Genomic DNA, 18,188 nt, shown 5'->3' with positions numbered 1-18,188 from the left:
GAAGTTATCCATCAATCTAGATTTTAAGTCTGGGAGAGGACTAGAGGCTTTGTGGGACACTTGGTGCTCTGGGAGAGCTTTCGTGGCTAGTCTGTGTCTTTGGTTTCTCCCTGCAGCATTGGATCTGAAGGAAACTGAGGGCTTGTCAAAGGCAGGAAGTGGAATACACTACAGCCGGGACATCCCAGAGGCCTCTCTGTGTGTGATGGATATGCCATGTACAACCACAGGACAAACACACGTACCCACTAACAGGGAGGGGGAGAGGGAGAGGGAGATGGAAAAACCTACCTCTCCTCTCCTCTCCTTTCCTCTCCGGGACCAATAACAGCTCTACTAGCACCGTAGCCTCACAGTCCCATGCTCTGTGTCTCTGTGTGTGTGTATTGTACAGGTGATAGTGACAGCTACCACAGTGGGATGATGAATAGCAGGCTGATTTAAAACACACAGAGAATACCATTCGTTCTGGTCTGACAGGTAACCTTGTTCTGGTCTGTACCTTGTTCTGGTCTGTCAGGTAACCTCGTTCTGGTCTGTACCTTGTTCTGGTCTGTCAGGTAACCTTGTTCTGGTCTGTCAGGTAACCTTGTTCTGGTCTGTCAGCTAACCTTGTTCTGGTCTGTCAGGTAACCTTGGCTATATGGCCAGGTAACCGTGTGTCTCAGCGTGTCTCAGCGTGTCTCAGCGTGTCTCAGCGTGTCTCCGCGTGTCTCAGCGTGTCTCAGCGTGTCTCTGCGTGTCTCTGCGTGTCTCTGTATGTCTCAGCGTGTCTCTGTGTGTCTCAGCGTGTCTCAGCGTGTCTCAGTGTGTCTCAGCGTGTCTCAGCGTGTCTCTGTGAGTCTCAGCGTGTCTCTGCGTGTCTCAGTGTGTCTCAGCGTGTCGTGTCTCAGCGTGTCTCTGCGTGTCTCTGTGAGTCTCAGCGTGTCTCTGCGTGTCTCAGCGTGTCTCAGCGTGTCTCAGCGTGTCTCAGCGTGTCTCAGCGTGTCTCTGTGTGTCTCTGCGTGTCTCAGCGTGTCTCAGCGTGTCTCTGTGTGTCTCAGCGTGTCTCAGCGTGTCTCAGCGTGTCTCTGTGTGTCTCTGCGTGTCTCAGCGTGTCTCTGCGTGTCTCTGTGTCCTACCTTGTGGTTCTTGCCATATCGGTAGACCATCCAGTCCTCTCCGTTGGTGCTGACCTCCAGCTTAAAGGTGATGACGTAGTAGGACTTCTGGGTCTCCTTGGACACCGCTCCCTGGGTAGCGATACCCGTCAACACCTTCAGGACATGGAGATCCACCTGGGGGAGACAAGGACATTTACACATTTAATTCAGTTTATGTACATTACAAATTGCCAATTTCAAACCACAGCACTGCAAAGCAGTGTACAGCACAGAGAACCCTGTCACATCCCCACCTCAAAAACAGAGGACAGCGAGAGAGAAAGTAGTGAGAGAGATGAAGATGGTGAGAGGAGAGAGCTTGTGATTGCATGGGAAGAGAGATAGAGAAGGGAGAGATTGGGAGGAAGAGAGAGAGAGTGATCATTTCAGTCCATCAGCCTCAGTTCTGAGATCTCTCTCTCTCTCTCTCTCAATTCAATTCAATTCAAGGGTTTTATTGGCATGGGAAACATGTGTTAACATTGCCAAAGCAAGTGAGGTAGATAATATATAAAGTGAATATATAAAGTTAAATAAACAATAAAAATGAACAGTAAACATTACACATACAGAAGTTTCAAAACAATAAAGAAATGTAACAAATGTCATATTATATATATATACAGTGTTTTAACAATGTACAAATGGTTAAAGGACACAAGATAAAATAAATAAGCATAAATATGGGTTGTATTTACAATGGTGTTTGTTCTTCACTGGTTGCCCTTTTCTCGTGGCAACAGGTCACAAATCTTGCTACTGTGATGTCACACTGTGGAATTTCACCCAGTAGATATGGGAGTCTCTCTCTCTCTCTCTCTCTCTCTCTCTCTCTCTCTCTCTCTCTCTCTCTCTCTCTCTCTCTCTCTCTCTCTCTCTCTCTCTCTCTCTCTCTCTCTCTCTGATTGATAGTACTCATTATATCTTCTCTGCACACAATACCGATAATCACCTTCCTATTCTGCTCTGATAATGCTATGTGGAATAGGAACACTACCAGGGTCTATACTGGAATAGAAACACTACCAGGGTCTATACTAGACTAGGAACACTACCAGGGTCTATACTGGAATAGGAACACTACCAGGGTCTATACTGGAATAGAAACACTACCAGGGTCTATACTAGACTAGGAACACTACCAGGGTCTATACTGGAATATAAACACTACAAGGATCTATAATGGACTAGGAACACTACCAGGGTCTATACTGGAATAGAAACACTACCAGGGTCTATACTGAAATAGGAACACTACCAGGGTCTATACTGGAATAGGAACACTACCAGGGTCTATACTGGAATAGAAACACTACCAGGGTCTATACTGGAATAGGAACACTACCAGGGTCTATACTGGAATAGGAACACTACCAGGGTCTATACTGGAATAGGAACACTACCAGGGTCTATACTGGGAATAGGAACACTACCAGGGTCTATACTGGAATAGGAACACTACCAGGGTCTATACTGGGACAGGAACACTACCAGGGTCTATAATGGACTAGGAACACTACCAGGGTCTATACTAGACTAGGAACACTACCAGGGTCTATACTGGAATATAAACACTACAAGGATCTATAATGGACTAGGAACACTACCAGGGTCTATACTGGAATAGAAACACTACCAGGGTCTATACTGGAATAGGAACACTACCAGGGTCTATACTGGAATAGGAACACTACCAGGGTCTATACTGGAATATAAACACTACCAGGGTCTATACTGGAATATAAACACTACCAGGGTCTATACTGGAATAGGAACACTACCAGGGTCTATACTGGGACAGGAACACTACCAGGGTCTATACTGGAATAGGAACACTACCAGGGTCTATACTGGGAATAGGAACACTACCAGGGTCTATACTGGAATAGGAACACTACCAGGGTCTATACTGGGACAGGAACACTACCAGGGTCTATAATGGACTAGGAACACTACCAGGGTCTATACTAGACTAGGAACACTACCAGGGTCTATACTGGAATATAAACACTACAAGGATCTATAATGGACTAGGAATACTACCAGGGTCTATACTGGAATAGGAACACTACCAGGGTCTATACTGGACTAGGAACACTACCAGGGTCTATACTGGAATATAAACACTACCAGGATCTATAATGGACTAGGAATACTACCAGGATCTATAATGGAATATAAATACTACCAGGGTCTATACTGGACTAGGAACACTACCAGGGTCTATACTAGACTAGGAACACTACCAGGGTCTATACTGGAATATAAACACTACAAGGATCTATAATGGACTAGGAATACTACCAGGGTCTATACTGGAATAGGAACACTACCAGGGTCTATACTGGACTAGGAACACTACCAGGGTCTATACTGGAATATAAACACTACCAGGATCTATAATGGACTAGGAATACTACCAGGATCTATAATGGAATATAAATACTACCAGGGTCTATACTGGACTAGGAACACTACCAGGGTCTATACTGGAATATAAACACTACCAGGGTCTATACTGGAATATAAACACTACCAGGGTCTATACTGGGACAGGAACACTACCAGGGTCTATACTGGGACAGGAACACTACCAGGGTCTATACTGGAATAGGAACACTACCAGGGTCTATACTGGAATAGGAACACTACCAGGGTCCATAATGGAATAGGAACACTACCAGGGTCTATACTGGAATATATACACTACCAGGGTCTATAATGGAATAGGAACACTACCAGGGTCTATACTGGGAATAGGAACACTACCAGGATCTATACTGGAATAGGAACACTACCAGGGTCTATACTGGGAATAGGAACACTACCAGGGTCTATACTGGAATAGGAACACTACCAGGGGCTATACTGGATATTAGATGTGTAGAGAGGGAGAGGAGAGGAGAGGAGAGGAGAGGAGAGGAGAGGAGAGGAGAGAGGAGAGGGAGAGGAGAGGAGAGGAGAGGAGAGGAGAGGAGAGGAGAGGAGAGGAGAGGAGAGGAGAGGAGAGGAGATTAAGGGAGGGGAGATTAGAGGATGGGAGAGGAGATTAGAGGAGAGCAGAGGAGATTAGGGGAGGGGAGATGAGAGCAGATTAGATGAGAGGAGAGGAAGAGGAGATGAGAGGAAGTGATGGGAGGGGAGGGGAAAAGAGAAGAGAGGAGATTAGAAGAGAGGAGAGGAGAGGAAAGGAGAGGAAAGGACATTAGAGGAGAGGAGATTAGAGGAAAGGAGAGTAGAGGAGAGGAGTGTGAGAGGAGAGGAGACAAGAGGAGACAAGAGGACACAAGAGGAGAGGGGCCTCGCCTCACCTCCTTCTCATCATCAGGCGGCGCCCGCCCAGGAGGACAAAACAGAACACAGAGAGAATGTGTGTGTTTCAAATGGCTTGTATAGTGCACAACCTTGGACCCTATGGGTCCTTGTCAAAAGTAATGCAATATACAGCGAATAGGCGTGCCTTTTGGGATGCATACATGGAATCAGAATCAGCTGCCTACTCTCTGCCATGAGACACGGAGGATTCTAGAACATCTGATAATGAATAGTGATGAAGAGAAGCGAGAGGGAGAGAAAATCAAATCAAATCAAATTGTATTGGTCACATACCCATATTTAGCAGATGTTATTTTGCGTGTAGTGAATATAATACAGTATATACATATGAGATGAGTAAAGCAATGTGTAAACATTATTAAAGTGACTAGTGTTCCATTCAAGTCCGTTCTGGACTTCCTGACGGACCGCCCCCAGGTGGTGAAGGTAGGAAACAACACCTCCACTTCGCTGATCCTCAACACAGGAGCCCCACAAGGGTGCGTTCTCAGCCCTCTCCTGTACTCCCTGTTCACCCATGACTGCGTGGCCACACACACCTCCAACTCAATCATCAAGTTTTCAGACAACAACCATAGTAGGCCTGATTACCAACAGGGACAAGGCAGCCTACAGGGAGGTGGTGAGAGCCCTGGCGTAGAGGTGAAAACAACCTCTCCCTCAACATCAACAAAGCTTTAAGTTCCATGGTGTACACATAACTGACGATATGACAATCCACACAGACAGTGTGATGAAGAAGGCCCAACAGTGCCTCTTCAACCTCAGGAGGCTGAAGAAATTTGGCTTGTCACCTAAAACCCTGACAAACTTTTACAGATGCACAATTGAGAGCATCCTGTCGGGCTGTATCACCGCCTGGTACGGCAGCTGCTCCGCCCATAACCGTAAGGCTCTCCAGAGGGTAGTGAGGTCTGCACAACGCATCACCGGGGGCAAACTACCTGGCCTCCAGGACACCTACACCACCCGATGTCACAGGAAGGCTAGATCATCCAGAAGGCGAGGTCAGTACAGGTGCATCGAAGCTGGGACAGAGAGACTGAAACAGCTTATATCTTAAAGCCATCAGACTGTTAAATAGCCATCACTAGCCGGCTACCACCTGGTTACTCAACCCTGCACCTTAGAGGCTGCTGCCCCATATACATAAACTATACATATAATCACTAGTCACTTTAATAATGTGTGCATACTGCTTTACTCATTTCATATGTATATACTGTATTGTATTCTACTGCATTTTAGTCAAATTCTCTCCAACATTGCTCATCCTAATATTGATATATTTCTTAATTCCATTACTATAATATTAGATTTGTGTGTATTGTTGTGAATTGTTAGGATACTACTGCACTGTTGGAGCTAGGAACACAAGCATTTCACTACACCCACAATAACATCTGCTAAATATGTGTTTGACCAATAACATCTGCTAAATATGTGTTTGACCAATCAAATTTGATTTTGACATTTTTATTTGGTTTAAATCACAAGAACCAAGAACCATGGTGGATGATATAGAGAGATTATAGAGAAAACAGACCCACTGGTTTCCCTCTAGGTTACAGAGAGCTGGTAGCCCCATCCACCACACTACCAGGTGTGAAACAGGGACTAGATCAGACATAACCTAATCTATTAAATTAATCAACACAGGAGCATTTTACATTTGGTTAGAAATAAGTAAGGACATGATCTCAAGAGAGAAATGTCCTCCCTCTATATAATCCTTATACTTTAATAAAGATCATTTCTCCATCCTAGAAAAGGAGATCAACCATTTGTGGTGGTGACCTAGCAACAGTCTGTGGTGACCTAGCAACAGTCTGTGGTGACCTAGCAACATTCTGTGGTGACCTAGCAACATTCTGTGGTGACCGTCTGTGGTGACCTAGCAACAGTCTGTGGTGACCTAGCAACAGTCTGTGGTGACCTAGCAACAGTCTGTGGTGACCTAGCAACACCAGAACTGGACCAGAACCTGACACTCTCAACAAACACAGGGGGACAAACACCTACCTGGAGGTGACAGCATTCCCTCCCCCAGATGCAAGTAAGCAACAAAACCGGGTCACAACTTCCTGTCATACCTAAACCCAGAGTCTCTCAGAGTGTTCACAGTCAGCCCACTAACACCCCTATCACACGACAGCAAAATCACAGCCTACTTGAACAGAAAAATACCATATACCAGAAGTCCAGCAAGCTGCATGCTATCAAGAAAGGCAATAGAAGTAAGGAAGACAGTGTAGAAACAAAAGAACAACAAATCCCTGCTACTTCCTGGACAAAATATTTCCCTGAAATAGTGAAGGTGTAAACTGAGCAGTAGAAAGCCTGAACAGTGTATTTGACATATCAGCTGACATATCACATTAAAAAAATAACAGCAATGAGAAATGGTTTGATGAAGAGTTCAAAAACCTAAGAAAGAAATTGACAAACCAACACAAATCCAATCCAACCCAAAACACACAGACCTAGAAAACCGAAATATATCCATTTGGAAAGAATTCAAAACACTTTTTCATTCATTCTTCATTCATTTTTCATTTTAATCCAATCCAACCCAAAACACCTAGAAAACTTTCCATTTGGAAAGTATTTAAAACACTTTTTCCACATTTCGTTACAACCTTTGAGAACATTTTATCAAAATTATAACAAATTTAAAAAAACTGAAATATCATCGACACACAGCTATTTTCAGGTCTCTCCAGAGATGTTCGATCAGGTTCAAGTTTGGGCTCTGCCTGGGCCACTCAAAGACATTCAGAGACTTGTCCCGAAGCCACTCCTGCGTTGTCTTGGCTGGGCTGTGTGCTTAGGGTCATTGTCCTGCTGTAAGGTGAAACTTCGTCCCAGTCTGAGGTCCTGAGCACTCTGGAGCAGGTTTTCATTAAGGATCTCTGTGTCCTTTCTCTGTTCATCTTTCCCTTGATCCTACCAGTCTCCCAGTCCCTACAGCTGAAAAACATTCCCACAGCAGGATGCTGCCACCACCATGCTTCACAGTAGGGATGGTGCCAGGTTTCCTCCAGACGAAACGCTTGGCATTCAGGCCAAAGAGTTCAATCGTGGTTTCATCAGACCAGAGAATCTTGTTTCTCATGGTCTGAGAGTTCCTTAGGTGGCTTTTGGCAAAATCCAAGCGGGCTGTCGTGTGCCTTTTACTGAGGAGTTTGCATTTTTAAGTATTTGATCACCTACCAACCAATAAGAATTCCGGCTCTCACAGACCTGTTAGTTTTTCTTTAAGAAACCCTCCTGTTCTCCACTCATTACCTGTATTAACTGCACCTGTTTGAACTCGTTACCTGTATAAAAGACACCTGTCCACACACTCAATCAAAGAGACTCCAACCTCTCCACAATGGCCAAGACCAGAGAGGGTGTAAGGACATCAGGGATAAAATTGTAGACATGCACAAGGCTGGGATGGGCTACAGGACAATAGGCAAGCAGCTTGGTGAGAAGGCAACAACTGTCGGCGCAATTATTAGAAATGGGAAGAAGTTAAAGATGACGGTCAATCAACCTCAGTCTGGGGCTCCATTCAAGATCTCCCCTCGTGGGGCATCAATGATCACGAGGAAGGTGAGGGATAAGCCCAGAACTCCACGGAAGGACCTAGTCAATGACTTGAAGAGAGCTGGGACCACAGTCTCAAAGAGAACCATTAGTAACACACTACGCCGTCATGGATTAAAATCCTGCAGTGTACGCAAGGTCCCCCTGCTCAAGCCAGCGCATATCCAGGCCCATCTGAAGTTTGCCAATGACCATCTGGATCATCCAGAGGAGGAATGGGAGAAGGTCATGTGGTCTGATGAGACAAAAATAGAGCTTTTTGGTCTAAACTCCACTCTCCGTGTTTGCAGGAAGCATGGAGGTGGAAACATCGTTCTTTGGGGATGCTTTTCTGCAAAGGGGACAGGACGACTGCACCGTATTGAGGGGAGGATGGATAGGGCCATGTATCGCGAGATCTTGGCCAACAACCTCCTTCCCTCAGTATGAGCATTGAAGATGGGTCGTGGCTGGCTCTTCCAGCATGACAACGACCCAAAACACACAGCCAGGGCAACTAAGGAGTGGCTCCATAAGACCTGAAGCCAATAGAAAATATTTGGAGGGAGCTGAAAGTCCGTATTTCCCAGTGACAGCCCCAAAACCTGAAGGACCTGGAGAAGGTCTGTATGGAGGAGTGGGCCAAAATCCCTGCCGCAGTGTGTGCAAACCTAGTCAAGAACTACAGGAAACGTATGATCTCTGTAATTGCAAACAAAGGTTTCTGTACCAAATATTACGTTCTGCTTTTCTGATCTATCAAATACTTATGTCATGCAATAAAATGCAAATGAATTACTTAAAAATCATACAATGTGATTTTCTGGATTTTCTGAACCTGCAAAATCGGCAGTGTATCAAATACTCGTTCTCCCCACTGTAGTTGTCCATCTCCACAGATGAACTCTGGAGCTCTGTCAGAGTGACCATTGGGTTCTTGTTCTCGTCCCTGACCAAGGCCCTGCTCCTCTGATTGCTCAGTTTGGCCAGGTGGCCATCTCTAGGAAGAGTGGTTTGAAACTTATTCAATTTAAGAATGATGGAGGACACTGTGTTCTTGGGGACCTTACATTTTTGGTACCCTTCCCAAGATCTGTGCCTCGACACAATCCTATCTCAGAGCTCTACAGACAATTCCTTCGACCTCATGGCTTAGTTTTTCTCTGACATGCACTGTCAACTTTGGGACTCTAAATAGACAGGTATGTGCCTTTCCAAATCAAATCAAATGTTATTGGTCACAAACACAAACTCAGCAAAAAAAGAAACATCCCTTTTTCAGGACCCTGTCTTTCAATGATAATTTGTAAAAAATCCAAATAACTTCACAGATCTTCATTGTAAAGGGTTTAAACACTGTTTCCCATGCTTGTTCAATGAACCATAAACAATTAATGAACATGCACCTGTGGAAAGATAAACTCATCAGTATTATCCTCAGCTCTGGCATCTTCCCCACTATTTGGAACTACGGTCTGATCGATAATTAATTACAGCGGAATTACAGCAATAATTACAGCGGAATCTGTGTCAACAGTAACCTCGGGAAAATCCTCTCACCAACAGTAGACTCCAATATTTCCAATGTCTTGAGCAAATGTGAAATTGGCTTCTTACCAAAAATATCGGACTACAGACCACGTATACAGCCTGCACACCATAATTAACAAACAAACAAAAGCAAAGTCTTGTCATGCTTTGTTGATTTCAAAAAAGCTTTTGACTCAATTTGGAATGTGGGCCTGCTATATAAACTGAGGGAAACTGTTGTTGGGGGTAAAACATCAGATCTACGATAATATAGATATATGATATTATTATTATTATAAATATATGATAAATATAAAATATAATAAAATCATGTAACTAAAACAATAAGTGTGTGGTCAAGATTGTCAATAAAAACACAGATTACTTTCCACAGGGCCGTGGGGGTGAGTCAGGGATGCAGCTTGAGCCCCACCCTCTTCAATATATATATATATATATATATATCAACAAATTGGTGAGGGCACTAGAACAGTCTGCAGCACCCGGCCTCACCCTACTAGAATCTGAAGTCAAATGTCTACTGTTTGCGATTGATCTGGTGCTTCTGTCACCAACCAAGGATGGCCTACAGCAGCACCTAGATCTTCCGCACAGATTCTGTCACACCTGGGCCCTGACAGTAAATCTCAGTAAGACCAAAATAATGGTGTTCCAAAAAAGGTCCAGATGCCAGGACCACAAACAAATTATATTCCTAAAACACATTGGAAAGAATCAACCAAAAAAACAAAAGAAATTGGAATGCTATCTGGCCCATACAGAAGCTGCACAGTGCAGAATACCTGACCACCGTGACTGACCCAGTGGCAGAACTCCTGACCACCATGACTGACCCAGTGTCAGAACACCTGACCACCGTGACTGACCCAGTGTCAGAATACCTGACCACCGTGACTGGCCCAGTGTCAGAACACCTGACCACTGTGACTGACCCAGTGTCAGAATACCTGACCACCGTGACTGACCCAGTGGCAGAACATCTGACCACTGTGACTGACCCAGTGGCAGAACACCTGACCACTGTGACTGACCCAGTGGCAGAACACCTGACCACCGTGACTGACCCAGTGTCAGAACACCTGAGCACTGTGACTGACCCAGAACTAAGAAAAGCCTTGACTATTTACAGACTCAGACCACAGACTACCATAGGAACTGCAAAAACCATGGTGTCGTAGCAACTTTCAAAGTCCTCCAAGAGTTACTGAATTTCCTCTCCTCTCACAAAATGGACAAACACCAAATTGAAACTCTGCAGAATTCTGTCAAAAATATAATCCGCGTACAAAGCAAAACCTCAAATAATGCAGAGCAGAATTAGGAATATACCCACTAATGATTAAATCCAGAAAATGGATGTTAAATTCCACAACAACCTAAAGGAAAGCGATATAGAAAGAGGATGCATTCCCCCTTCTCTCTCTCTGTCTCTGTCTCTCTGTCTCTCTGTCTTTGTCTCTCTCTGTCTCTCTGTCTCTCTGTCTCTCTGTCTCTCTGTCTCTCAATTCAATTCAAGGGCTTTATTGGCATGGGAAACATGTGTTAACATTGCCAAAGCAAGTGAGGAAGACAACATACAAAGTGAATATATAAAGTGAAAAACAACAAAAATTAACAGTAAACATTACACCCTCTCTCTCTCTCTCTCTCTGTCTCTGTCTCTCTGTCTCTCTGTCTTTGTCTCTCTCTGTCTCTCTGTCTCTCTGTCTCTCTGTCTCTCTGTCTCTCAATTCAATTCAAGGGCTTTATTGGCATGGGAAACATGTGTTAACATTGCCAAAGCAAGTGAGGTAGACAACATACAAAGTGAATATATAAAGTGAAAAACAACAAAAATTAACAGTAAACATTACACATACAGAAGTTTCTCTCTCTCGCTCTGTCTCTCTGTCTTTGTCTCTCTCTGTCTCTCTGTCTCTCTGTCTCTGTCTCTATGTCTCTGTCTCTCTGTCTGTCTCTCTCAATTCAATTCAATTCAATTCAAGGGGCTTTATTGGCATGGGAAACATGTGTTAACATTGCCAAAGCAAGTGAGGTAGATAATATATAAAGTGAAATAAACAATAAAAATTAACAGTAAACATGACACATACAGAAGTTTCAAAACTATAAAGACATTACAAATGTCATATTATATATACAGTGTTTTAACAATGTACAAATGGTAAAGGACACAAGATAAAATAAATAAGCATAAATATGAGTTGTATTTACAATGGTGTGTGTTCTTCACTGGTTGCCCTTTTCTCGTGGCAACAGGTCACAAATCTTGCTGCTGTGATGGCACACTGTGGAATTTCACCCAGTAGATATGGGAGTTTTTCTAAATTGGATTTGTTTTCGAATTCTTTGTGGATCTGTGTAATCTGAGGGAAATATGTCTCTCTAATATGGTCATACATTGGGCAGGAGGTTAGGAAGTGCAGCTCAGTTTCCACCTCATTTTGTGGGCATTGTGCACATAGCCTGTCTTCTCTTGAGAGCCATGTCTGCCTACGGCGGCCTTTCTCAATAGCAAGGCTATGCTCACTGAGTCTGTACATAGTCAAAGCTTTCCTTAATTTTGGGTCAGTCACAGTGGTCAGGTATTCTGCCGCTGTGTACTCTCTGTGTAGGGCCAAATAGCATTCTAGTTTGCTCTGTTTTTTTGTTAATTCTTTCCAATGTGTCAAGTAATTATCTTTTTGTTTTCTCATGATTTGGTTGGGTCTAATTGTACTGCTGTCCTGAGGCTCTGTAGGGTGTGTTTTTGTTACAGCAGGACAATGACCCTAAGCACACAGCCCAGCCAGGACCAGCTTGCTTAGGGGACTCTTCTCCAGGTTCATCTCTCTGTAGATGATGGCTTTGTTGTGGAAGGTTTGGGAATCGCTTCCTTTTAGGTGGTTATAGAATTCAACGGCTCTTTTCTGGATTTTGATAATTAGTGGGTATCGGCCTAATTCTGCTCTGCATGCATTATTTGGTGTTCTACGTTGTACACAGAGGATATTTTTGCAGAATTCTGCGTGCAGAGTCTCAATTTGGTGTTTGTCCCATTTTGTGAAATCTTGGTTGGTGAGCGGACCCCAGACCTCACAACCATAAAGGGCAATGGGCTCTATGACTGATTCAAGTATTTTTAGCCAAATCCTAATTGGTATGTTGAAATTTATGTTCCTTTTGATGGCATAGAATGCCCTTCTTGCCTTGTCTCTCCGATCGTTCACAGCTTTGTGGAAGTTACCTGTGGCGCTGATGTTTAGGCCAAGGTATGTATAGTTTTTTGTGTGCTCTAGGGCAACAGTGTCTAGATGGAATTTGTATTTGTGGTCCTGGTGACTGGACCTTTTTTGGAACACCATTCTTTTGGTCTTACTGAGATTTACTGTCAGGGCCCAGGTCTGACAGAATCTGTGCATAAGATCTAGGTGCTGCTGTAGGCCCTCCTTGGTTGGTGACAGAAGCACCAGATCATCAGCAAACAGCAGACATTTGACTTCAGATTCTAGTAGGGTGAGGCCGGGTGCTGCAGACTTTTCTAGTGCCCGCGTCAATTCATTGATATATATGTTGAAGAGGGTGGGGCTTAAGCTGCATCCCTGTCTAACCCCACGACCCTGTGTGAAGAAGTTTGTGTGTTTTTTGCCAATTTTAACCGCACACTTGTTGTTTGGGTACATGGATTTTATAATGTTGTATGTTTTACCCCCAACACCACTTTCCATCAGTTTGTATAGCAGACCCTCATGCCAAATTGAGTCGAAGGCTTTTTTGAAATCAACAAAGCATGAGAAGACTTTGCCTTTGTTTTGGTTTGTTTGGTTGTCAATTAGGGTGTGCAGGGTGAATACATGGTCTGTTGTACGGTAATTTGGTAAAAAGCCAATTTGACATTTGCTCAGTACATTGTTTTCATTGAGGAAATGTACGAGTCTGCTGTTAATGATAATGCAGAGGATTTTCCCAAGGTTACTGTTGATGCATATTCCACGGTAGTTATTGGGGTCAAATTTGTCTCCACTTTTGTGGATTGGGGTGATCAGTCCTTGGTTCCAAATATTGGGGAAGATGCCAGAGCTAAGGATGATGTTAAAGAGTTTTAGTATAGCCAATTGGAATTTGTTGTCTGTATATTTGATCATTTCATTGAGGATACCATCAACACCACACGACTTTTTGGGTTGGAGGGTTTTTATTTTGTCCTGTAACTCATTCAATGTAATTGGAGAATCCAGTGGGTTCTGGTAGTCTTTAATAGTTGATTCTAAGATCTGTATTTGATCATGTATATGTTTTTGCTCTTTATTCTTTGTTATAGAGCCAAAAAGATTGGAGAAGTGGTTTACCCATACATCTCCATTTTGGATAGATAATTCTTCGTGTTGTTGTTTGTTTAGTGTTTTCCAATTTTCCCAGAAGTGGTTAGAGTCTATGGATTCTTCAATTACATTGAGCTGATTTCTGACATGCTGTTCCTTCTTTTTCCGTAGTGTATTTCTGTATTGTTTTAGTGATTCACCATAGTGAAGGCGTAGACTCAGGTTTTCCGGGTCTCTATGTTTTTGGTTGGACAGGTTTCTCAATTTCTTAGATTTTTGCATTCTTCATCAAACCATTTGTCATTATTGTTAATTTTCTTCGGTTATCTATTTGAGATTTTTAGATTTGATAGGGAAGCTGAGAGGTCAAATATACTGTTAAGATTTTCTACTGCCAAGTTTACACCTTCACTATTACAGTGGAATGTTTTACCCAGGAAATTGTCTAAAAGGGATTGAATTTGTTGTTGCCTAATTGTTTTTTGGTAGGTTTCCAAACTGCATTCCTTCCATCTATAGCATTTCTTAATGTTACTCAGTTCCTTTGGCTTTGATGCCTCATGATTGAGTATTGCTCTGTTTAAGTAGACTGTGATTTTGCTGTGGTCTGAAAGGGGTGTCAGTGGGCCGACTGTGAACGCTCTGAGAGACTCTGGGTTGAGGTCAGTGATAAAGTAGTCTACAGTACTACTGCCAAGAGATGAGCTATAGGTGTACCTACCATAGGAGTCCCCTCGAAGCCTACCGTTGACTATGTACATACCCAGCGTGCGACAGAGCTGCAGGAGTTGTGACCTGTTTTTGTTGGTTATGTTGTCATAGTTGTGCCTAGGGGGGCATATGTGGGAGGGAATGCTGTCACCTCCAGGCAGGTGTTTGTCCCCCTGTGTGCTGAGGGTGTCAGGTTCTTGTCCGGTTCTGGCATTTAGGTCGCCACAGACTAGTACATGTCCCTGGGCCTGGAAATGATTGATTTCCCCCTCCAGGATGGAGAAGCTGTCTTCATTAAAATATGGGGATTCTAGTGGGGGGATATAGGTAGCACACAGGAGGACATTTTTCTCTGTTAGGATAATTTCCTTTTGAATTTCTAGCCAAATGTAGAATGTTCCTGTTTTGATTAATTTAATGGAGTGAATTAGGTCTGCTCTATACCAAATTAGCATACCCCCTGAGTCCCTTCCCTGTTTCACACCTGGTAGTTTGGTGGATGGGACTACCAGCTCTCTGTCACCTAGAGGGCAACCAGTGGGTCCGTCTCCTCTATACCAGGTTTCTTGCAGGATGACAATGTCTGTATTACCGATTTCTTTGGTGAAGTCCGGGTTTCTGCTCTTTAGGCCAAAGGCAGATGACCTCAGGCCTTGGATATTCCAGGATGATATAGTGAAGGCTTTTTGTTCCATAGAGTGTCCAATGTTGTTGGTCGTGGTTTGGCCTCAGGCCAGTAAGTGTGAGCAGAGCCTGCTGAGCATCTGGTACATGCCATTGGCTTGGGCGAGTGTGAGAGTGGGGGTTGGGACTGTTTGCCCGCTCACTACCTGGGCGTATGTGTGGCTTCCATGTTGAGGCCCTCTTTGCGGGGGTGGGGTGCATGGGGTGGGCAGGAGTGGCATAGGTCTGATCTGAGGGGGCCTAAATGGGGTGTGGGCATGGTTGACATGGGGGGTGTTGATTGGTTGGGGTGGGGGTGTGGATGTGTCTGGGTGTACTGTGGTCTGGGTGTAATTCCTCTTGGCGTGGGTCCTCTATGTGTAGGTCCAGGGGGGGGTCCTGCAGGTCTGGGAGGGGGTCTCGCTGGTCTGGGTGGGGTGTCTATTGATCTGTTGCTCCTGTGTGAAGTGTTGGGGATACGTTTGAGAGCGATGTCCTTTAGAGTCCGGGCAAAGGTGGGCACTGCTGCCTTGTAGAGGTGGACCTGGTCATAGAGGCTGTTCAAGTCCAGGGTGGAGTGGTGGGCCAGGAAAACATTTGGCTTTGAGGCACAGTCACAGGAAATACTTGTGTTTACCCGCTGTATTGTGGCAGGGTGGAAGTCTTTTCGTGGTAGCAGGGTGGAGATAACCACTTGTGCGTTGGAAATTGACATGTTAACATACCTCGAGTGCACCACAGCCACACGTGGCCCTTCAGCCAACACACAGCACTGCAGTAACACACATGCCTTTGGTAGCTCTAAGGTTAGGTCCCAAATAACACCCTAAACAGTGCCTCTATTCCCATATGGTTTTGGTCAAAAGGGTGCCATTTGGGACCGGGCTTAAGATGTATGCTGGAGAGGCATGCTGGCATTTATGACAGCTGTTTGTCAAGATGGGCTGTCTGAGGCAGAGAGGAAGGCAGGCAGGGTGGGAGAGAGACTGGCAGGGAGACAAAAAGGCAGACAGACAGACAGACAGGCAAACAGGTAGACAGGCAGACAGGCAGGCATACAGGGAGGCAGACAGGCATACAGGCAGGCATACAGGCAGGCAGACATGCAGACAGACATGCAGACAGACAGACAGGAAGGCAGGCAGGCAGCTAGGGGCTAACACAGACAGCTAGGGGCTAACATAGACAGCTAGGGGCTAACACAGGACAACAGCAGGCAGGCAGCTAGGGTCTAACACAGGACAACAGCAGGCAGTCAGCTAGGGGCTAACACAGGAAGCTAGGGGCTAACACAGACAGCTAGGGGCTAACACAGGACAACAGCAGGCAGGCAGCTAGGGGCTAACACAGGACAGCTAGGGGCTAACACAGGCAGCTAGGGGCTAACACAGGACAACAGCAGACAGGCAGCTAGGGACTAACACAGGACAACAGCAGCAGGCAGTCAGCTAGGGGCTAACACAGGAAGCTAGGGGCTAACACAGGACAGCTAGGGGCTAACACAGGCAGCTAGGGGCTAACACAGGCAGCTAGGGGCTAACACAGGCAGCTAGGGGCTAACACAGGCAGCTAGGGGCTAACACAGGACAACAGCAGGCAGGCAGCTAGGGGCTAACACAGGACAACAGCAGGCAGGCAGCTAGGGGCTAACACAGGACAACAGCAGGCAGGCAGCTAGGGGCTAACACAGGCAGCTAGGGGCTAACACAGGCAGCTAGGGGCTAACACAGGCAGCAGGCAGGGGCTAACACAGGCAGCTAGGGGCTAACACAGGACAACAGCTGGGCCCTCTGCAGGAAGGCAGGCATGGCAGCACACTCCCACACACCGTCACAGCTCTACAGACTGCCACAAACTGTCACTGCTACACTGTACTGGCAACTATCCCAAAAGATGGGAGGAAGGAGAAGGAGAAGGAAGAAGATGAGGAGAAAGAGGTGGAAAAGGAACACAGGGCCTACCATAGACTACCACAGCAAAGCTAAAACCAGGTTGACTAAGCAACTTTTATTGCCCTCCAAGAATTGCTGAATTTCCTCTTCACTTCAGTCTGCATTTGGTTTTACTAGCGTTTAAGAGCAGTTGGAGGCCACGGAAGGAGTGTTGTATGGCATTGAAGCTCGTTTAGAGGTTAGATAGCACAGTGTCCAAGGACGGGCCGGAAATATACAGAATGGTGTCGTCTTCGTAGAGGTGGATCAGGGAATGACCCGCAGCAAGAGCAACATCATTGATATATACAGAGAAAAGAGTCGGCCCGAGAATTGAACCCTGTGGCACCCCCATAGAGACTGCCAGAGGACCGGACAGCATGCCCTCCGATTTGACACACTGAACTCTGTCTGCAAAGTAGTTGGTGAACCAGGCAAGGCAGTCATTAGAAAAACCGAGGCTACTGAGTCTGCCAATAAGAATATGGTGATTGACAGAGTCGAAAGCCTTGGCAAGGTCGATGAAGACGGCTGCACAGTACTGTCTTTTATCGATGGCGGTTATGATATCGTTTAGTACCTTGAGCGTGGCTGAGGTGCACCCGTGACCGGCTCGGAAACCAGATTGCACAGTGGAGAAGGTACGGTGGGATTCGAGATGGTCAGTGACCTGTTTGTTGACTTGGCTTTCGAAGACCTTAGATAGACAGGGCAGGATGGATATAGGTCTGTTAGAGTTTGGGTCCAGGGTGTCTCCCCCTTTGAAGAGGGGGATGACTGCGGCAGCTTTCCAATCCTTGGGGATCTCAGACGATATGAAAGAGAGGTTGAACAGGCTGGTAATAAAATCAAATCAAATCAAATCAAATTTTATTTGTCACATACACATGGTTAGCAGATGTTAATGCGAGTGTAGCGAAATGCTTGTGCTTCTAGTTCCGACAATGCAGTAATAACGAGCAAGTAATCTAACTAACAAT

General features: G+C 45.1%; 1 protein-coding gene across 2 annotated transcripts in view; it reads right to left on the bottom strand.

Annotated features, from left to right (window-relative positions):
* The window catches only part of LOC112246167 (neuropilin-2), a 320,170-nt gene that overhangs the window by 188,843 nt on the left and 113,139 nt on the right, over positions 1 to 18,188 (bottom strand). For both annotated transcript variants that reach the window (XM_042320049.1, XM_042320048.1), the window contains exon 7: positions 1,122 to 1,277. In XM_042320049.1, the coding sequence (XP_042175983.1) occupies positions 1,122 to 1,277 (156 nt within the window). The remainder of the gene's footprint in view (positions 1 to 1,121; positions 1,278 to 18,188) is intronic.

This window comes from Oncorhynchus tshawytscha, linkage group LG03 (assembly GCF_018296145.1).
Source record: "Oncorhynchus tshawytscha isolate Ot180627B linkage group LG03, Otsh_v2.0, whole genome shotgun sequence".
In the NCBI taxonomy this organism is placed as follows: Eukaryota; Metazoa; Chordata; class Actinopteri; order Salmoniformes; family Salmonidae; genus Oncorhynchus; species Oncorhynchus tshawytscha.
This window is presented reverse-complemented; position numbering and strand designations above follow the sequence as displayed.